At 47.4% G+C, this 22,871-nt stretch overlaps 1 protein-coding gene across 1 annotated transcript in view; it reads left to right on the top strand.

Annotated features, from left to right (window-relative positions):
* Nucleotides 1-22,871, top strand: part of LOC131941080 (uncharacterized) — a 134,062-nt gene that overhangs the window by 41,034 nt on the left and 70,157 nt on the right. Inside the window, exon 3 of the mRNA XM_059300066.1 lies at nucleotides 11,099-11,184. Coding sequence (XP_059156049.1) covers nucleotides 11,099-11,184 — 86 coding nt within the window. The remainder of the gene's footprint in view (nucleotides 1-11,098; nucleotides 11,185-22,871) is intronic.

Raw genomic sequence — 22,871 nt, 5'->3', positions numbered from 1 at the left:
ATCTAGCCAACCACAACCACACCCATATAACATCGGATCTAGCCAACCACAACCACACCCATATAACATCGGATTTAGCCAACCACACCCATATAACATTGGATCTAGCCAACCACACCCATATAACATCGGATCTAGCCAACCACACCCACACCCATATAACATTGGATCTAGCCAACCACACCCATATAACATTGGATCTAGCCAACCACACCCACACCCATATAACATCGGATCTAGCCAACCACACCCATATAACATTGGATCTAGCCAACCACAACCACACCCATATAACATCGGATCTAGCCAACCACACACCCACACCCATATAACATCGTATCTAGCCAACACCAACCGTATAACATTGGATCTAGCCAACCACACCCACACCCATATAACATCGGATCTAGCCAACCACACCCATATAACATTGGATCTAGCCAACCACACCCATATAACATCGGATCTAGCCAACCACACCCACACCCATATAACATTGGATCTAGCCAACCACACCCATATAACATCGTATCTAGCCAACACCAACCACACCCATATAACATCGGATCTAGCCAACCACACCCACACCCATATAACATTGGATCTAGCCAACCACACCCACACCCATATAACATTGGATCTAGCCAACCACACCCACATAACATTGGATCTAGCAAACCACACTGTTACGGCCACCTGGGGTTCGTCCTGGGCTGACCCGTATGTTGGGGTAGCTACCCCACGCTTATCCATCAACCTGGCGGTGGTCAGAGGCTGACCAGTGCTGGCCGTGGGAATCTTTGGGTCGTTTCGGCCCCCACGCGGATTGGGTCTTACGCTGTGGGCGGCGCATACCTGGTGTCTTGGGGACTCGGCTGGTAACGACCAACAGCCCGTGATTTATGGCTGGGAAAGCTTTTCTGGACGGACGAAACCGTGGGGACGGTCATGTCCTGACTTGACCTGACCTGGGGGGGTCAGGCTCGATTAACTAGGTTCCCACACTAGTCAGGGACGACTGGAGAATATTAGGAGGGCGATTGGTGAGACCAGTCAGTCAGGGCATAGCAGCACACCAGTTAGGACGTGTAGTTGTATATAGTTTAGATAAGGCTAGGTGGTAGGATTTTCGTGTTGTATTTTGGTGGCGGTTACTTTTACATGTTGTATCTTTGATGTAAGAATTAAACTTGAGCAAGTATTAAAGGTGTTCATTAGTTTTGACGTGTGTTCTTGTCTACCTCCCCTCCTAGATCGAAAGGTCTAGGTAGCTCGGGGCGTAACAATTGGCGGCTAGCGTCTGGGATTGGACAGACAACGAGTTGAATAGTTTCTTTTGATGCCATTTTCAGTTGGGGGCTCACGAGCTTGTGTTTTAGTTTTAAGTTTTAGAAGTAGTGACAATAAAGTTGCTCACGGAATCAGGAGAGTTTTCCAAACATTGAGTAAGTAGCGAGCTTATCACCTTTGTATTGACACTGAGTTTATTTTTCTTGATTTTTATGTTGGTCCAGTAGAGCTGGAATCTTTATTTTTATTCAGTATAGCTGGAGGGATTAATGCCCAGTATACTTGAATGTTTTTTGTGTGGTCCAGTTGAACTGGAGTGTACGGGTTTGTTCAGTACAGCTGGAGGGTCATTCCCAGGTACGTGAATAAATTCGTAATTCTTGTTTGGTTTGCTCAGTATAGCTGGAGGGTCAATTCCCAGTATACGTGAGTAAATCGTTTGTAATCCAGTGTAGCTGGATATCTTAGTTTGGTTGGCCCAGTATAGCTGGTGTCTACCTATTTGAAGTGTCAAAGGTGATAGCCCTACTTTTAGTGTTTTAATTGTACTTGTAGCTGTGAGAGTAAGCCATTTAGTTTTGTTTTTTTAGTTAACCGCCACCGTTTAACCTTAACAATGGATATAATGAATTTTTTAGAGCGTCCAACATTGGAGGTGTTAGATAATTGTAAACGCGTAGAATTAGTGGCCATCGTGCGCAAGTTAAATATGTCTTTTAAAGCTTCATCTAAAAATCGGGCAGTGCGTGACGAGATTGTGGTAGAGCTAGTGAACCTTGGGTTGTTAGAAGAGGAGTGTCTGGACACCATTGAACAGAGTGATCCTACCTCTGAAGCTGTTAAATTAAAGAAACTTGAGATAGAGAGTAAAGAGAAAATGGAGAGGGAAAAGAGAGCTTCCGAAAAGGAAATTAGGCTTAGGGAATTAGAGCTGCAATCTTTCGCCTCTACATCTCCTCCTATAAAACTCACTTCCTTACAGTCTAGTGTTCCGAAGTTTAGTGAAGAGGATTTAGTTAGGTTTTTCAAATCATTCGAGTTCGCAGGTAGGAGTTATGATTGGCCCTTAGACAAATATACTACACTACTTAGTCCTGTGTTAACTGGAAAAGCTGCGGATGTTTTTACATCCCTTAGCCCTGACATTCAGTCCAACTACCAGCTTGTTAAAGAAGCTATACTGAGAGCTTACGAACTGACACCAGAAGCTTACAGAAGCCAGTTTAGGAGCCTAAAGAAAGCTCCAGGGGAAACTCACGTTGAGTTCCTCTACAACAAAGAAAAGCTTCTATACAGGTGGTTGACTGCTGAAAATGTAACTACCTTTGAAGACGTTTGCTCCTTATTCCTACTCGAAGAGTTCAAAAACTGCCTTCCAGGTAGAATACGAGTTCAGCTGCAAGACAACGGGGTCAAGTCGACTCGTCAGGCGGCCGAGATGGCTGATAACTACACGCTGAACCACAGGGATTACTATGAGACACCAATACAGAAAGGTTCTCATAGACCAGCCCTGGGTAGAGCAGGCAATTTCCCAGGCCAATCTTCAGTCCAGCAGCCAGTCAAATCTAGAGCAGGCAACTTCCCAGGCCAATCTTCAGTGCAGCAGCCAGTCAAATCTGAATCACATGAAGTTGATGTTATCTGCTACTACTGCCAAGCAAAAGGGCATTTGGCTAGACAATGCAGTAAACGCGTGAAGGATAATAGGGTGTACCCAACATCTTGTCTACAACAATCGAGGGATCACCTGGATCGGGATCTAGATACCACCCGAGGTTATGGCTGTATTGAACAAATTAGCCAGCCGGTAGATCTGCACAATTCTGAGGGGTGCATCCCAAACCCAGAGGACACTCAAGAAATGACAAGCGTCGAGCCTGCCCCTAAGCCCATCCACAAAGCTGTGAATGCTCATGTTGGTGTGGCCGGTGATGGTATCACAAGCCGTGAGGCAATATCAGTCGAAACATTGCAGAGGTTCCAGCCTTTCATCTTCGACGGGTATGTGTCAATACCCGGAGATGCATCGCCTCCACGACCCATAAAAATTCTTCGCGACACCGGTGCCTCCTTGACCTTGCTACGGGAGGGAATCCTTGCTGGTAATTCGTTTACTGGTGACAACGCTATCCTACAGGGCATCGAGTCAAACCAAGTGAGCGCCCCTCTCCACACCATACGGCTAGACTCAGGTCTAGTTACAGGTGATGTCGTTGTTGGAGTGAGGCCGCACTTACCCCTGCCAGGGATTGGATTACTCCTGGGGAATGATCTTGCGGGACACAAGGTGTTTCCAGATTGTTTTTATGGTGAACATCCGCTCACCCAGTCCACCAGCGATAACACCAACAAACAGTACCCTTCATGTGTGTTAACTCGTGCGGGAGCTAAGAAAAGAGAGTCACCGCTGGAAGTGACGAGCGAGGATGAGGCAGTGAATTTAAGTTCAACCTTCTTCGATAGAGTCACTGATCTCTCTCTCCCTCGTGATCAAATTCGTGACACTCTCTCTCCCTTGAGAGTCTCATTTGACGATTTCGTGCAGGCGCAACAGAACGATTCGGAAATAACTGAACTGCAAAACGAGGCCTTACCTCAAGCTGAGGCCGAGAGACAGGGGAACTGTTTCTACCAGCATGATCACATCCTCTACCGACGATATCGCCCAGACAACGCCTCTGGTGAGGTTGCCGGGCATGACCGCAACCAAGTCGTGGTACCCAGAATATATCGGCTTGACCTGATGTACATTGCCCACGACTCACCCCTGTCGGGTCATCTAGGTGTAAGAAAGACATTGTCAAGACTTAGAGAACATTTCTTCTGGCCGGGAATGAAGAGAGAGGTAACGGAGTATTGTAAGACATGTGAAGTTTGCCAACGCGTCGGTAAACCTAATCAGGTTATCCCTGAAGCTCCACTGTGTCCTATCCCAGCTTTTGGCGAGCCTTTCACCACAGTTCTCATCGACTGTGTAGGGCCTTTACCTAAGACAAAAGCCGGAAACGAGTACCTAGTCACCATGATGTGTGCCTCTACTAGGTTCCCAGAAGCTATTCCTTTGAGGAATATTAAAGCCAAGAACATTATAAAAGCTCTTACCAAGTTTTTCACTACCTTCGGTTTCCCACAGGTGATACAATCAGACCAAGGCACCAACTTCACCAGCAGGGAATTCCAGAAAGCTATGCGTTCATTTGGCATTAACCACGTTAAGAGTACCGCGTACCACCCTCAGTCTCAGGGCGCACTCGAGCGTTTTCATCAAACGCTAAAGACTATGATGCGCACCTACTGTGTGGACCACGCTGATTGGGATGAGGGCGTACCCTTGCTCCTGTTCGCAGCTCGAGAAGCAGTCCAAGATTCCCTCGGATATTCACCGTACGAACTTGTGTTCGGTCGCACTGTTCGCGGCCCTTTAAAGTTACTGAAAGAAAAGTGGACTAGTTCCAGTGAAGCGGTGCCACAGAACTTGGACATTTCAAAATTCAAAGAGAAACTGAGTGCTATCTGGGAGTTGGCAAGGGTTAACTTAACCCATGCTCAAAGAACGATGAAGAATAAGTTCGATCGAAAGACTAAGGCTCGCAGCTTCCAACCTGGCGACCAGGTCCTAGCGTTTCTTCCTGTCCCTGGCCAACCACTCAGGGCCAAGTTTTTCGGTCCATATACGGTAGATTCTAAAGTGGGTGAAGTGAATTATATGATTAACACTCCTGGTCGCAAGAAAACAAAAAGGTTGTGTCATATTAACTCTATTAAAAGATTTTATAGTAGGACTCCTCCAGCCGCCCCAACAGAGGTGGTGAATGTTGTTGTAAAAGAGGACCATGGTGGGGTCGATGAAATCGATCAAGACGAGTCAGGACACATAAAGTTGCATAACTCAGAGATTTTATCGAATCTCAATGATAAACTATCTCACTTGACCGAAGATCAGCGAACCATCATGGGCAATCTTATTTTTGATTTCTCTCATGTGTTTCCAGATGTCCCTGGAGAAGCTAATTTAATTAGCCATGATATTGATGTTGGTAATGCTACTCCGGTTAAACAACACCCTTATCGGGTTAACCCTGAAAAGTTGGCACTCATTAGAAATGAGGTCAAATACATGCTGGAGAATGACATAATTGAACCCAGTCAAAGTAGCTGGAGTGCCCCATGTCTTCTCGTCCCTAAAGGGGATAAGACCTATCGGTTTTGTACCGATTTTAGAAAGGTTAATTCCTTAACAAGGGCTGATTCCTTTCCCCTCCCCCGTATAGATGATGTAATTGACAAAGTTGGACAGGCAAGGTTCATAACAAAAATGGACCTTCTGTCTGGATACTGGCAGGTACCCCTGACCCAAAGGGCGAAAGAAATTTCTGCCTTTGTCACCCCAGATGGCCTTTATCAGTACAAGCGTATGCCCTTTGGTTTGAAGAATGCCCCTAGCACTTTCCAACGCATGATCAACTCAGTAATTGCTGAGATAGATAATTGTGACGCGTATATAGATGATGTTGTTATCTATAGTCAAACTTTTCAGGAACACATTAACCAGTTGTACCAATTGTTTACCAAGTTAGCCTCGGCTAACCTAACTGTAAATTTACAGAAGAGTGAATTTTGTCATGCCACCCTCACATATCTAGGGCATGAGGTGGGGAACGGGAAGGTTAGACCTGTCGGGACAAAGGTGGAGGCTATTGTTGGGTTGCCCCCGCCCACCGACAGAAAACAGTTGAGGAGGTTTCTGGGAATGGCGGGGTATTACAGAAAATTTTGTAAAAATCTCTCCACCATTGCCGAGCCACTCACCAATCTACTCAGAAAGAACATAAAGTTCGAATGGAAGGTGGAGTGTGAACAATCATTCCAGGAGATTAAATACATATTGTCAAACTCACCTGTCCTAATGGCGCCAAACTTTGGAAAGCCTTTTAAACTGGCAGTTGACGCTAGCGATTGTGGCGTTGGGTCTGTCCTCATGCAAGAAGACGAGGAAGGCCTAGAACATCCAGTCGGGTATTTTTCAAAAAAATTAAATGCTCATCAAAGAAATTATTCAACTATTGAAAAAGAAGCCCTAGGGTTAGTGCTGTCACTGCAACATTTTGATGTATACGTGAGTTCCTCCCCTTTGGTAGTGTATACAGACCATAACCCACTAACTTTCGTAAGCAAACTCGGGTTGAAGAACCAGCGACTGCTCCGCTGGTGTCTGTACCTACACAATTTTAATTTAGAAATCAAACACATTAAAGGGAAAGATAACATTGTGGCGGATATGTTATCTCGGGGATAACTTTTCAGTAGGATTATGTTAAGGATAACAGTAGTTTCTTCTATTTTTGTCTTTTTCTAAAATGTATTTTTAAATGTGTTGGATGCCATGTTTCTTGTTGTAAAACCTGAGTCGATGTTTGATGTCATTGTTTCGCAAAACCTGTTGGTGTGACTAAAATCACCACTTTTTTCGCCCCTGTTAATTATGGTGATGTTTTAATTAATTTAGTCTGGTGTGTGATCTTGACATTTTGTAACCCTACTTTTGAGGTATTGTGAGACGGGGGGTGGTGGTCTAGGTGATATTCAATTAATTCTCCATGCTGTGAATTAATCTCTCGAAGGGAGGAGGTGTTACGGCCACCTGGGGTTCGTCCTGGGCTGACCCGTATGTTGGGGTAGCGACCCCACGCTCATCCATCAACCTGGCGGTGGTCAGAGGCTGACCAGTGCTGGCCGTGGGAATCTTTGGGTCGTTTCGGACCCCACGCGGATTGGGTCTTACGCTGTGGGCGGCGCATACCTGGTGTCTTGGGGACTCGGCTGGTAACGACCAACAGCCCGTGATTTATGGCTGGGAAAGCTTTTCTGGACGGACGAAACCGTGGGGACGGTCATGTCCTGACTTGACCTGACCTGGGGGGGTCAGGCTCGATTAACTAGGTTCCCACACTAGTCAGGGACGACTGGAGAATATTAGGAGGGCGATTGGTGAGACCAGTCAGTCAGGGCATAGCAGCACACCAGTTAGGACGTGTAGTTGTATATAGTTTAGATAAGGCTAGGTGGTAGGATTTTCGTGTTGTATTTTGGTGGCGGTTACTTTTACATGTTGTATCTTTGATGTAAGAATTAAACTTGAGCAAGTATTAAAGGTGTTCATTAGTTTTGACGTGTGTTCTTGTCTACCTCCCCTCCTAGATCGAAAGGTCTAGGTAGCTCGGGGCGTAACAACACCCACATAACATTGGATCTAGCCAACCACACCCACATAACATTGGATCTAGCCAACCACACCCACACCCATATAACATTGGATCTAGCCAACACCAACCACACCCATATAACATCGGATCTAGCCAACCACACCCATATAACATTGGATCTAGCCAACCACACCCACACCCATATAACATTGGATCTAGCCAACCACACCCATATAACATCGGATCTAGCCAACCACACCCACACCCATATAACATCGGATCTAGCCAACACCAACCGTATAACATTGGATCTAGCCAACACCAACCACACCCATTTAACATTGGATCAAGCCAACTACACCCACACCACCACACACGTTTCCACGCAAATTTGGTTTGAGGAAATGCAGATCGATTAGGATTTATGATGCTGGTCAGCTCTCTAAGTCTGCTTCAAATGTCCATTTCTGGCTAGCGTGTGGGACATGTGTGGTGTGGCTAGTGTGAGGGACATGTGTGGTGTGGCTAGTGTGAGGGACATGTGTGGCTAGCGTGTGGGACATGTGTGGTGTGGCTAGTGTGAGAGACATGTGTGGCTAGTGTGAGGGACATGTGTGGTGTGGCTAGTGTGGGGGACATGTGTGGCTAGTGTGAGGGACATGTGTGGTGTGGAGAGTGTGAGGGACATGTGTGGTGTGGCTAGTGTGAGGGACATGTGTGGCTAGTGTGAGGGACATGTGTGGTGTGGCTAGTGTGAGGGACATGTGTGGTGTGGCTAGTGTGAGGGACACGTGTGGCTAGTGTGGTTGAAATATGTGAGCAGTGTACAACACGTCCCATACACGAACTGAGTTAGATGAAAGAGAAACAACTAACTCTTCCACTTCTACATATTACATGAGGTAATTAGTGCTGATTGCAATTGGAAATTCTCGCCTGTCAAACAAAAAATGTCTGACCACCGAATCGCTCATCCATCACTAACATGGTATTTTGTGGGATAATAAAATACCAAGTTAGTGAGGTCCTACAAAAACAATTTTAAAAAAGCCACCATCACATGAGCTACAAAAAGCCACCATCACATGAGCTACAAAAAGCCACCATCACCATGAGCTACAAAAAGCCACCATCACATGAGCTACAAAAAGCCACCATTACATGAGCTACAAAAAGCCACCATCACATGAGCTACAAAAAGCCACCATTACATGAGCTACAAAAAGCCACCATCACATGAGCTACAAAAAGCCACCATCACCATGAGCTACAAAAAGCCACCATCACATGAGCTACAAAAAGCCACCATCACATGAGCTACAAAAAGCCACCATCACATGAGCTACAAAAAGCCACCATCACATGAGCTACAAAAAGCCACCATTACATGAGCTACAAAAGCCACCATCACATGAGCTACAAAAAGCCACCATTACATGAGCTACAAAAAGCCACCAAGAGCTACAAAGGCCACCATGTGCTACAGAAATCCAGGTGAATGGAAAACATTTAAAAACTTTCAAATGTCAAGAGAAGACAACTCAAAAAATAACCGTTGCGTTAATTGAACACAACAAAATCCATAAGCTTATTTTTTCCCCTTGAAGTACGCAAATTTCAAGGTTTCGTTTCTTGTAACTTCACGCGGGGGGGGGGGGGGATTTTGAGCTCCCCAGTTACTTACTTATTATTTTCACTGACCTATTTTCCCTCCCCCCCCCCCCACCAGATACCTCGACCTATTTTATCTCACAACTCTGCCCCCCCCCTGCCCCCCACCCTCACTACTTGCTGCCATCAACAGGGGCACGTAAGCCACCTGGCCTGTCTGCCCTGTTTATCGTCCATTAAACGACACCGCGCTAACCGCTGGAGCCGGGAAAAAACAAGGAAGATAATCAAGTGGAATTACGTCGACCAAAAGTTATCTGCTCCTAAAAAGTTGTCAAAATTATTTTTTTTTCAAGTGATTTTTCAAGTCTAGGAAATTATCGGCGATTAGGACCAAAGATAATTTATATATGACGTCGTCTGTAGTGGAGGGAGATGTAACATCATTGTAGTAAGGGGGTGGTAAGGGGAAGAGAAGGCGATGGTAAGGGGGTGGTAAGGGAAAGGGAAGGGGGTGGTACGGGAGGTGTTCAGGCACCGAGTGGGACCCAAAGTGGGGCTTGCTACTGACAAAGTGGTGCCTGATACTGACATATTGGGGCCTGGTAGAGCGGGGCCTGGTACTGATAGTGGGGCCTGCTACTAACATAGTGGGGCCTGCTACTAACATAGTGGGGTCTGCTACTAACATAGTGGGGCCTGGTACTGACAGTTGGGCCTAGTAGAGTGGGGCCTGGTAGAGTGGGGCCTGGTACTGACAGAGTGGGGCCTGGTACTGACAGAGTGGGGCCTGGTACTGACAAAGTGGGGTCTGGTACTGACAGAGTGGGGCCTGGTACTGACAGAGTGGGGCCTGCTACTAACATAGTGGGGTCTGCTACTAACATAGTGGGGCCTGGTACTGACAGTTGGGCCTAGTAGAGTGGGGCCTGGTAGAGTGGGGCCTGGTACTGACAGAGTGGGGCCTGGTACTGACAGAGTGGGGCCTGGTACTGACAGAGTGGGGCCTGGTACTGACAGAGTGGGGCCTGGTACTGACAGAGTGGGGCCTGGTACTGACAGAGTGGGGCCTGGTACTGACAGAGTGGGGCCTGGTACTGACAGAGTGGGGCCTGGTATAGTGGGGCCTAATACTGACATAGTGGGGCCTGATTCATACAGCAAAACCTGGACACTAAGACAACACTACAGTTTGCCAACCTTCCCCGCCCCCGAAACATACACGTTCATACGCCACATTGAGCTGGTTTACAATTAATTTTATCAAATTAAAGTTTACCTCAAAGCCACAAACCTACCAAAACAAGCTTAACTTAACAAGACTTGCTGTATACACGTGACTTAGATGATTTCCTTAATTACATCCCCACCCACGGGAGCTCATCTCTTTGGGGGATTTAAATCAGATGTTGAGAGGGCAGGAGCGAGGGATGAAGAGTGGGATCATTACAGACTTGAGGAAGGAAAAAACGTAGCAGTCGTTAGCACCGACTGAAGTAGCGGCGTGGAAGAGCTCTGGTACCGGCCACATCTGGCTTCTTCCCGGCCAGCTAATGACCTGCGCTCAAACGGTGGCTGCTAGCAGGGGGCCACAAGATCCATCACGACCTAATTAGCATCAAGTACTCAATACGTAGCGGGGAGAATGTTCTAGAGCAGACTTTCCTGGCTGGAATTTGAGGTTCTTTGGCCAGATTTTGATGAGAAGTGATTCAAACCTGCTCAGGAAAGTAACGAAAAATGGAGAAACTTTTAAAACATTTTGCGACTAGCATTTTATATGTCCTATACTAGAACCCACTAAAGCTGTTATCAAAATGTCCTAAAACAAGGACCCACTAAAGCTCTCATCAAAATGTCCTAAAACAAGGACCCACTAAAGCTATCATCAACATGTCCCCCAGCACACAGACATAAAGACATAAGTTAAAACTGTACAAGACCGTCTGCTGGCCCCCTAACAAATCTATTTTTATCTGTTCCCTCCCCAGGCGGTGACCAGCTGTACGTCAGTAACGGCAGCCACATCTTGAGGATGTCCCGCCACGGGCAGACCTACCAGCCTGTGTATCATCAGGTAAGAGGAATATGCCAGTCCCAGTGGGGGAGACGTTGGTACAGCTGGGTTAGCTTCATGATGTGTACACTGTGTACATAGCGTCTATATGTGCAGCTGGGTTAGCTTCATGATGTGTACACTGTGTACATAGCGTCTATATGTTCAGCTGTGTCAGCTTCATGATGTGTACACTGTGTACATAGCGTCTATATGTACAGCGGTCTTAGCTTCATGATGTGTACACTGTGTACATAGCGTCTATATGTACAGCTGTGTTAGATTCATGATGTGTACACTGTGTACATAGCGTCTATATGTGCAGCTGTCTTAACTTCATGACGTGTACACTGTGTACATAGCGTCTATATGTACAGCTGTGTTAGATTCATATATGTACAGCTGTGTTAGATTCATGATGTGTACACTGTGTACATAGCGCCTATATGTACAGCTGTGTTAGCTCCATGATGTGTACACTGTGTACATAGCGTCTATATGTCTATATGTACAGCTGTGTTAGCTCCATGATGTGTACATTGTCTGTGTACTTAGCGTCTATATGTATTTTATAAATATGTGTATGTTTCGTGATTGTGTACGCTATAAATGTGTGTAAGTAGCGTAACTAAGTACACATGTAAATATGACACAGTGTATTATGTAAGTGGCAATATATCGACTTAATGAACTGTCCTAGTCATCTCACCAATGTGTATACTTAATGAACTGTCGAGTCTTCCCAATCACTAAACGCATGAACCATTGGACATAGATTCAGGATCAATGTCTTGACCAAGTGTTTTATCCACCTAATTATCGAACACTTAATTTCCCGCCAGTCAAATCCCAACTGTAAATGTGTGGCCGAATGTTGGCCCTCAATGTATTATAATGTTGTCCCTAAATGTGAAGCCTTCTTGTGTGCCTTGGCCAACATCTCTCAGAGACATACGCGCCAAAAGTAGCCCACGAAGAGTTGCTTCTGTGCCCCTAAGATTCTTGTCCTAATTTGCTTTAGAACACATCGATCTAGCTTATAATGTTCCAGCTTATTAAATGTTACTAGTCGGTCGACCAAATGAAGCCAGAAATTTAGTCAGGACAGCTATACAGAGCTGATGTGCCTCTAGTCAGGACAGCTATACAGAGCTGATGTGCCTCTAGTCAGGACAGCTATACAGAGCTGATGTGCCTCTAGTTAGGTCAGCTATACAGAGCTGATGTGCCTCTAGTTAGGACAGCTATACAGAGCTGATGTGCCTCTAGTCAGGACAGCTATACAGAGCTGATGTGCCTCTAGTCAGGACAGCTATACAGAGCTGATGTGCCTCTAGTCAGGACAGCTATATAGAGCTGATGTGCCTCTAGTCAGGACAGCTATACAGAGCTGATGTGCCTCTAGTTAGGTCAGCTATACAGAGCTGATGTGCCTCTAGTTAGGACAGCTATACAGAGCTGATGTGCCTCTAGTTAGGTCAGCTATACAGAGCTGATGTGCCTCTAGTTAGGTCAGCTATACAGAGCTGATGTGCCTCTAGTTAGGTCAGCTATACAGAGCTGATGTGCCTCTAGTCAGGACAGCTATACAGAGCTGATGTGCCTCTAGTTAGGTCAGCTATACAGAGCTGATGTGCCTCTAGTCAGGACAGCTATACAGAGCTGATGTGCCTCTAGTCAGGACAGCTATACAGAGCTGATGTGCCTCTAGTCAGGACAGCTATACAGAGCTGATGTGCCTCTAGTTAGGTCAGCTATACAGAGCTGATGTGCCTCTAGTCAGGACAGCTATACAGAGCTGATGTGCCTCTAGTTAGGTCAGCTATACAGAGCTGATGTGCCTCTAGTTAGGTCAGCTATACAGAGCTGATGTGCCTCTAGTTAGGTCAGCTATACAGAGCTGATGTGCCTCTAGTTAGGTCAGCTATACAGAGCTGATGTGCCTCTAGTTAGGACAGCTATACAGAGCTGATGTGCCTCTAGTTAGGTCAGCTATACAGAGCTGATGTGCCTCTAGTTAGGTCAGCTATACAGAGCTGATGTGCCTCTAGTTAGGTCAGCTATACAGAGCTGATGTGCCTCTAGTTAGGTCAGCTATACAGAGCTGATGTGCTAGTCAGGACAGCTATACAGAGCTGACTTAATTGAACTCAACCCACCAGACGCTGGGTTGCAGCCTGTCCCAGGGGTCATCTAGGGGTCAGGCGGTGCTTAAATAAATAAGCATCGATTTTATGCTAGTTTGAATGGACCGAAGCCTTGACAAATTTCTATCCGCCAAGAGAACTTTGTGAATCTATTTGATACAGTTAAAGCTCATTGTTTTATAGTCCGACCGGCTCCTGAATAATTCATGTCCCATCTTGAGAGGTTTTCTTAAGGCGGCTGTGCTGCGTCAGCCGACAAGGTGGGGATGAAGTCGTCATCGACTTAACATTAGCAGACGTGAAGGTCTGAGTGAGCCGCTAGATGCTACCTAAAGTACTCACGCAATGAGTCATCATTGACCTACTAATAGGATGAGGTGCTTGGATCTATATTAACATTTTTGTGCGGCCTTTCTAGCTGAGCTGATTACAAGCCGCACAGGTTATTTTTAGCTGACATTAAACGACCGCTATTTTCTTGTTGTTATTGACGACACAATTCTACGGCTCGCACTTGAGCGTCTCAATGTTTAAATGTGTGAGATCGTCTTAGGAGCCGGCACAAAACGGAGGCTCAAAAGTAAAAACACAATTTGGCATCTCATGCTGCTGTTTGATCTGGCACTTATCCATATCATCCTCATCACGTGCTCATAGTGTCAGTTGTTTGATGTTTTCATGTTTCCAGCGTTCTACTGATGCTTATATTGTCGTGATGTTGGCTATACTCTACTGATGCTTATATTGTCGTGATGTTTGCTATACTCTAGTGATGCTTATATTGTCGTGATTTTTAAAATTCTCTAGTGATGCTTATATTGTCGTGATGTTTGCTATACTCTGGTGATGCTTATATTGTCGTGATGTTTACTCTAGTGATGCTTATATTGTCGTGATGTTTGCTATACTGATGCTTATGTTGTCGGAATGTTTGCTACAAATCTACTGATGATTATATTATCGTGATGTTTCTTGGGTTTGCCACTAAAACAATACTTTCGATGCTCTAACCGTCTTCTCTAGGTCCACCAACGGATGCTCTAACCGTCTTCTCTAGGTCCACCAACGGATGCTCTAACCGTCTTCTCTAGGTCCACCAACGGATGCTCTAACCGTCTTCTCTAGGTCCACCAACGGATGCTCTAACCGTCTTCTCTAGGTCCACCAACGGATGCTCTAACCGTCTTCTCTAGGTCAACCGCTCTAACCGTCTTCTCTAGGTCCACCAACGGATGCTCTAACCGTCTTCTCTAGGTCCACCAACGGATGCTCTAACCGTCTTCTCTAGGTCCACCAACGGATGCTCTAACCGTCTTCTCTAGGTCCACCAACGGATGCTCTAACCGTCTTCTCTAGGTCCACCAACGGATGCTCTAACCGTCTTCTCTAGGTCAACCGCTCTAACCGTCTTCTCTAGGTCCACCAACGGATGCTCTAACCGTCTTCTCTAGGTCCACCAACGGATGCTCTAACCGTCTTCTCTAGGTCCACCAACGGATGCTCTAACCGTCTTCTCTAGGTCCACCAACGGATGCTCTAACCGTCTTCTCTAGGTCCACCAACGGATGCTCTAACCGTCTTCTCTAGGTCCACCGCTCTAACCGTCTTCTCTAGGTCCACCAACGGATGCTCTAACCGTCTTCTCTAGGTCCACCAACCGATGCTCTAACCGTCTTCTCTAGGTCCACCAACGGATGCTCTAACCGTCTTCTCTAGGTCAACCGCTCTAACCGTCTTCTCTAGGTCCACCAACGGATGCTCTAACCGTCTTCTCTAGGTCCACCAACGGATGCTCTAACCGTCTTCTCTAGGTCCACCAACGGATGCTCTAACCGTCTTCTCTAGGTCCACCAACGGATGCTCTAACCGTCTTCTCTAGGTCCACCAACGGATGCTCTAACCGTCTTCTCTAGGTCCACAGCTCTAACCGTCTTCTCTAGGTCCACCAACGGATGCTCTAACCGTCTTCTCTAGGTCAACCGCTCTAACCGTCTTCTCTAGGTCCACCAACGGATGCTCTAACCGTCTTCTCTAGGTCCACCAACGGATGCTCTAACCGTCTTCTCTAGGTCCACCAACGGATGCTCTAACCGTCTTCTCTAGGTCCACCGCTCTAACCGTCTTCTCTAGGTCCACCAACGGATGCTCTAACCGTCTTCTCTAGGTCCACCAACGGATGCTCTAACCGTCTTCTCTAGGTCCACCAACGGATGCTCTAACCGTCTTCTCTAGGTCAACCGCTCTAACCGTCTTCTCTAGGTCCACCAACGGATGCTCTAACCGTCTTCTCTAGGTCCACCAACGGATGCTCTTACCGTCTTCTCTAGGTCCACCAACGGATGCTCTAACCGTCTTCTCTAGGTCCACCAACGGATGCTCTAACCGTCTTCTCTAGGTCCACCGCTCTAACCGTCTTCTCTAGGTCCACCAACGGATGCTCTAACCGTCTTCTCTAGGTCCACCAACGGATGCTCTAACCGTCTTCTCTAGGTCCACCGCTCTAACCGTCTTCTCTAGGTCCACCGCTCTAACCGTCTTCTCTAGGTCCACCAACGGATGCTCTAACCGTCTTCTCTAGGTCCACCAACGGATGCTCTAACCGTCTTCTCTAGGTCCACCGCTCTAACCGTCTTCTCTAGGTCCACCAACGGATGCTCTAACCGTCTTCTCTAGGTCCACCAACCGATGCTCTAACCGTCTTCTCTAGGTCCACCAACGGATGCTCTAACCGTCTTCTCTAGGTCAACCGCTCTAACCGTCTTCTCTAGGTCCACCAACGGATGCTCTAACCGTCTTCTCTAGGTCCACCAACGGATGCTCTAACCGTCTTCTCTAGGTCCACCAACGGATGCTCTAACCGTCTTCTCTAGGTCCACCAACGGATGCTCTAACCGTCTTCTCTAGGTCCACCAACGGATGCTCTAACCGTCTTCTCTAGGTCAACCGCTCTAACCGTCTTCTCTAGGTCCACCAACGGATGCTCTAACCGTCATCTCTAGGTCCAACAACAGATGCTCTAACCGTCTTCTCTAGGTCCACCAACGGATGTTCTAACCGTCTTCTCTAGGTCCACCGCTCTAACCGTCTTCTCTAGGTCCACCAACGGATGCTCTAACCGTCTTCTCTAGGTCCACCAACGGATGCTCTAACCGTCTTCTCTAGGTCCACCGCTCTAACCGTCTTCTCTAGGTCCACCGCTCTAACCGTCTTCTCTAGGTCCACAGCTCTAACCGTCTTCTCTAGGTCCACAGCTCTAACCGTCTTCTCTAGGTCCACCAACGGATGCTCTAACCGTCTTCTCTAGGTCCACCAACGGATGCTCTAACCGTCTTCTCTAGGTCCACCGCTCTAACCGTCTTCTCTAGGTCCACCGCTCTAACCGTTTTCTCTAGGTCCACCAACGGATGCTCTAACCGTCTTCTCTAGGTCCACAGCTCTAACCGTCTTCTCTAGGTCCACCAACGGATGCTCTAACCGTCTTCTCTAGGTCCACCGCTCTAACCGTCTTCTCTAGGTCCACCGCTCTAACCGTCTTCTCTAGGTCCACAGCTCTAACCGTCTTCTCTAGGTCCACCAACGGATGCTCTAACCGTCTTCTCTAGGTCCACCAACGGATGCTCTAACCGTCTTCTCTAGGTCCACCGCTCTAACCGTCTTCTCTAGGTCCACCAACGGATGCTCTAACCGTCTTCTCTAGGTCCACAGCTCTAACCGTCTTCTCTAGGTCCACCAACGGATGCTCTAACCGTCTTCTCTAGGTCCACCGCTCTAACCGTCTTCTCTAGGTCCACAGCTCTAACCGTCTTCTCTAGGTCCACCAACGGATGCTCTAACCGTCTTCTCTAGGTCCACCAACGGATGCTCTAACCGTCTTCTCTAGGTCCACCGCTCTAACCGTCTTCTCTAGGTCCACCGCTCTAACCGTCTTCTCTAGGTCCACCAACGGATGCTCTAACCGTCTTCTCTAGGTCCACCAACGGATGCTCTAACCGTCTTCTCTAGGTCCACCGCTCTAACCGTCTTCTCTAGGTCCACCGCTCTAACCGTCTTCTCTAGGTCCACAGCTCTAACCGTCTTCTCTAGGTCCACCAACGGATGCTCTAACCGTCTTCTGTAGGTCCACCGCTCTAACCGTCTTCTCTAGGTCCACCGCTCTAACCGTCTTCTCTAGGTCCACAGCTCTAACCGTCTTCTCTAGGTCCACCAACGGATGCTCTAACCGTCTTCTCTAGGTCCACCAACGGATGCTCTAACCGTCTTCTCTAGGTCCACCAACGGATGCTCTAACCGTCTTCTCTAGGTCCACCAACGGATGCTCTAACCGTCTTCTCTAGGTCCACCAACGGATGCTCTAACCGTCTTCTCTAGGTCCACCAACGGATGCTCTAACCGTCTTCTCTAGGTCCACCGTTCTAACCGTCTTCTCTAGGTCCACCGCTCTAACCGTCTTCTCTAGGTCCACAGCTCTAACCGTCTTCTCTAGGTCCACAGCTCTAACCGTCTTCTCTAGGTCCACCGCTCTAACCGTCTTCTCTAGGTCCACAGCTCTAACCGTCTTCTCTAGGTCCACCAACGGATGCTCTAACCGTCTTCTCTAGGTCCACCAACGGATGCTCTAACCGTCTTCTCTAGGTCCACCGCTCTAACCGTCTTCTCTAGGTCCACCAACGGATGCTCTAACCGTCTTCTCTAGGTCCACCAACGGATGCTCTAACCGTCTTCTCTAGGTCCACCAACGGATGCTCTAACCGTCTTCTCTAGGTCCACCGCTCTAACCGTCTTCTCTAGGTCCACAGCTCTAACCGTCTTCTCTAGGTCCACCGCTCTAACCGTCTTCTCTAGGTCCACCGCTCTAACCGTCTTCTCTAGGTCCACCGCTCTAACCGTCTTCTCTAGGTCCACAGCTCTAACCGTCTTCTCTAGGTCCACCGCTCTAACCGTCTTCTCTAGGTCCACCGCTCTAACCGTCTTCTCTAGGTCCACCAACGGATGCTCTAACCGTCTTCTCTAGGTCCACCAACGGATGCTCTAACCGTCTTCTCTAGGTCCACCGCTCTAACCGTCTTCTCTAGGTCCACCGCTCTAACCGTCTTCTCTAGGTCCACCAACGGATGCTCTAACCGTCTTCTCTAGGTCCACAGCTCTAACCGTCTTCTCTAGGTCCACCAACGGATGCTCTAACCGTCTTCTCTAGGTCCACCGCTCTAACCGTCTTCTCTAGGTCCACCGCTCTAACCGTCTTCTCTAGGTCCACAGCTCTAACCGTCTTCTCTAGGTCCACCAACGGATGCTCTAACCGTCTTCTCTAGGTCCACCAACGGATGCTCTAACCGTCTTCTCTAGGTCCACCGCTCTAACCGTCTTCTCTAGGTCCACCAACGGATGCTCTAACCGTCTTCTCTAGGTCCACAGCTCTAACCGTCTTCTCTAGGTCCACCAACGGATGCTCTAACCGTCTTCTCTAGGTCCACAGCTCTAACCGTCTTCTCTAGGTCCACCGCTCTAACCGTCTTCTCTAGGTCCACAGCTCTAACCGTCTTCTCTAGGTCCACCAACGGATGCTCTAACCGTCTTCTCTAGGTCCACCAACGGATGCTCTAACCGTCTTCTCTAGGTCCACCGCTCTAACCGTCTTCTCTAGGTCCACCGCTCTAACCGTCTTCTCTAGGTCCACCAACGGATGCTCTAACCGTCTTCTCTAGGTCCACCAACGGATGCTCTAACCGTCTTCTCTAGGTCCACCGCTCTAACCGTCTTCTCTAGGTCCACCGCTCTAACCGTCTTCTCTAGGTCCACAGCTCTAACCGTCTTCTCTAGGTCCACCAACGGATGCTCTAACCGTCTTCTCTAGGTCCACCAACGGATGCTCTAACCGTCTTCTCTAGGTCCACCGCTCTAACCGTCTTCTCTAGGTCCACCAACGGATGCTCTAACCGTCTTCTCTAGGTCCACCAACGGATGCTCTAACCGTCTTCTCTAGGTCCACCGCTCTAACCGTCTTCTCTAGGTCCACCGCTCTAACCGTCTTCTCTAGGTCCACCAACGGATGCTCTAACCGTCTTCTCTAGGTCCACAGCTCTAACCGTCTTCTCTAGGTCCACCAACGGATGCTCTAACCGTCTTCTCTAGGTCCACCAACGGATGCTCTAACCGTCTTCTCTAGGTCCACCGCTCTAACCGTCTTCTCTAGGTCCACCGCTCTAACCGTCTTCTCTAGGTCCACCAACGGATGCTCTAACCGTCTTTTCTAGGTCAACCAACGGATGCTCTAACCGTCTTCTCTAGGTCCACCGCTCTAACCGTCTTCTCTAGGTCCACCGCTCTAACCGTTTTCTCTAGGTCCACCGCTCTAACCGTCTTCTCTAGGTCCACCAACGGATGCTCTAACCGTCTTCTCTAGGTCCACCGCTCTAACCGTCTTCTCTAGGTCCACCGCTCTAACCGTCTTCTCTAGGTCCACAGCTCTAACCGTCTTCTCTAGGTCCACCAACGGATGCTCTAACCGTCTTCTCTAGGTCCACCAACGGATGCTCTAACCGTCTTCTCTAGGTCCACCGCTCTAACCGTCTTCTCTAGGTCCACCAACGGATGCTCTAACCGTCTTCTCTAGGTCCACCAACGGATGCTCTAACCGTCTTCTCTAGGTCCACCGCTCTAACCGTCTTCTCTAGGTCCACCGCTCTAACCGTCTTCTCTAGGTCCACCAACGGATGCTCTAACCGTCTTCTCTAGGTCCACAGCTCTAACCGTCTTCTCTAGGTCCACCAACGGATGCTCTAACCGTCTTCTCTAGGTCCACCAACGGATGCTCTAACCGTCTTCTCTAGGTCCACCGCTCTAACCGTCTTCTCTAGGTCCACCGCTCTAACCGTCTTCTCTAGGTCCACCAACGGATGCTCTAACCGTCTTTTCTAGGTCAACCAACGGATGCTCTAACCGTCTTCTCTAGGTCCACCGCTCTAACCGTCTTCTCTAGGTCCACAGCTCTAACCGTCTTCTCTAGGTCCACCAACGGATGCTCTAACCGTCTTCTCTAGGTCCACCAACGGATGCTCTAACCGTCTTCTGTAGGTCCACCGCTCTAACCGTCTTCTCTAGGTCCACCGCTCTAACCGTCTTCTCTAGGTCCACCAACGGATGCTCTAACCGTCTTTTCTAGGTCAACCAACGGATGCTCTAACCGTCTTCTCTAGGTCAAAACTTTGAGTTTAGACAAGTTTTGCCACTGCTAGTCAAACTTTGAGTTTAGACAAGTTTTTTCACTGCTAGTCAAACTTTGAGTTTAGACAAGTTTTGTCACTGCTAGCAAAACTTTGAGTTTAGACAAGTTTTGTCACTGCTAGCCAAACTTTGAGTTTAGACAAGTTTTGTCACTGCTAGCCAAACTTTGAGTTTAGACAAGTTTTGTCACTGCTAGTCAAACTTTGAGTTTAGACAAGTTTTGTTACTGCTAGTCAAACTTTGAGTTTAGACAAGTTTTGTTACTGCTAGTCAAACTTTGAGTTTAGACAAGTTTTGTTACTGCTAGTCAAACTTTGAGTTTAGACAAGTTTTGTTACTGCTAGTCAAACTTTGAGTTTAGACAAGTTTTGTCACTGCTAACCAAACTTTGAGTTTAGACAAGTTTTGTCATTGCTAGCCAAACTTTGAGTTTAGACAAGTTTTGTCACTGCTAACCAAACACTAAGACTCGGAGTTTTAAAAAGCATGAACCGGATGATAAAGAAAGAAGCGTTGAGCGCTTATCGCGGAGGGTTATTTATAGCTCGGCTACGAGGATGGATTTCTGAGGTCAGCAAGTGAACTATGGGGTTTGTTGTCTCGAGCAAGTGTGGGACCAGGTAATGACGTCTGCTACTAGGTAATGAGCTGGTTCAGAATGGGAGGTGGAAATAGGTGGTGAGGTGTTTAGGGGTGGTAGGTAGAAACATGCAGGTAAGGTGTTTAGGGGTGTGTGAGGGTGGGGATTTTACGATGGCGGAACGAATGAATCCAATAACACACAGTTCAACTATAATTGTTCTTTATTAAAATGGTATAGATATTCAAGTTTCTACCTAACTGATCTACACTGTACTACTTCTATATGACTGTTCATTATACCACTAACTACGCACTCCCATGACCAATCCTAACACTAACTGTTCTCTACATTCTACAATCTAACACCTTCTACCTCGCTAGCTAATCATGATCTACCTAACTATCTACATTCCTCGGCCGTCTCTGCCGCTACCTAACAACTCCTGGCCCATCGCTCTACTCTTCGCTAGCTACCTATCAACTGCTCTAATCTCTCTACTGCCCCACGCCTCAGTGGTCAGCTGACCATACCACGTGACCGGTCAGTCTCTGAATTTTCATTGGTCTACCTCTGACTAACACGCTAAAGCCTACTTCTGCTATCTACCTGGCTTCGACGCAACATTGCGTCATCACATATCTCCCTCCCTTTCTGTAGCTGACAAATTATATTTTTCAGCGTCTGCTACTAATCTAATACATCAACAACTATCTGTCTTACTACTCTATTCTATCCCTAACATCAATCATATAAATCAAATACAAAATGGGACAGCACAGTTTACAAAAACATAAAATCTTGTGTCTGTGTTCCTGAAAAAAAAAATGTCATTGTTCTAGTTTTTGTGTAAGTATCCTGACGTCTGTGGTGTCTCTGTTTGATAATGTATGTCTATGTTATGGTTTGATTGAATCTAATCATGTGTAACTCAGTTCTGGTTAGGTTGTCGTGTACTGGCCTTGAGTTAATCTTAGTAGAATGTGTAACTGGTTGAACGGGCTCTGCGAGCAGTGTAAGTGTATGTGTAAGTGTTATGTAATTGCTGGCGTTCCTCTGTGGTGGGTGGGTTGTGGCGAGTTTTGATGTAAATTCCCGTGAGGCGGGTGTATGCGTAACTACGTTGGTCAATGTGATGACGCAACAATCTCATCTCAACGCTGGTTGAGACGTCCACGTAGAGTGGTTATGCGATGAACTGGAGCTGTCTGATGCGGTGGCGAACAACGACGTAACGTTCCGACGCTGGGAACTTGGACGATGGGTCGTCTACCCTTTGTATGTGCCGACGTAGGTGTACGTAGCTGGCGGTCTTGTTATTCAACTCCAGTGCGGGGGCGAAGCGGTGGCGATGTGTCCGCTATCTTGACCAGGGCAATTCGCTGTTCGGCAGGGCTGTTCGCTGTCCAGGTAACTCAACGTAATCAGGGCTTCAGGTGGCGGCATTCTTTGAAGTGTCTGCTTCATCTCGTCTCATTCTGAATAAGCGTAGTGGGTCTGAAATTGTATTACGAGACCATGAGCAATGGTTTTACGTGGACTTTTTATTGCCCGCGCAGACAAGTATTCAGACAGAGGTACCTTCCATTAAAAAAAACTCAATCCCAAATTTATACGTGCTGAACATTTGTCTGGCGGCATAAAAACCATAAAAAAAATAACATTACAACATATAACCAAATAAAAAAAATCAGTACACTCTAATCTAACAACAATCTGTAAAGCCTAATAAACACAATAGACGTAAACACTACTAGAGC

This window comes from Physella acuta, unplaced genomic scaffold, assembly GCF_028476545.2.
Source record: "Physella acuta isolate Inbredline_101_S28 unplaced genomic scaffold, ASM2847654v3 ptg000345l, whole genome shotgun sequence".
Lineage (NCBI taxonomy): Eukaryota > Metazoa > Mollusca > Gastropoda > Physidae > Physella > Physella acuta.
This window is presented reverse-complemented; position numbering and strand designations above follow the sequence as displayed.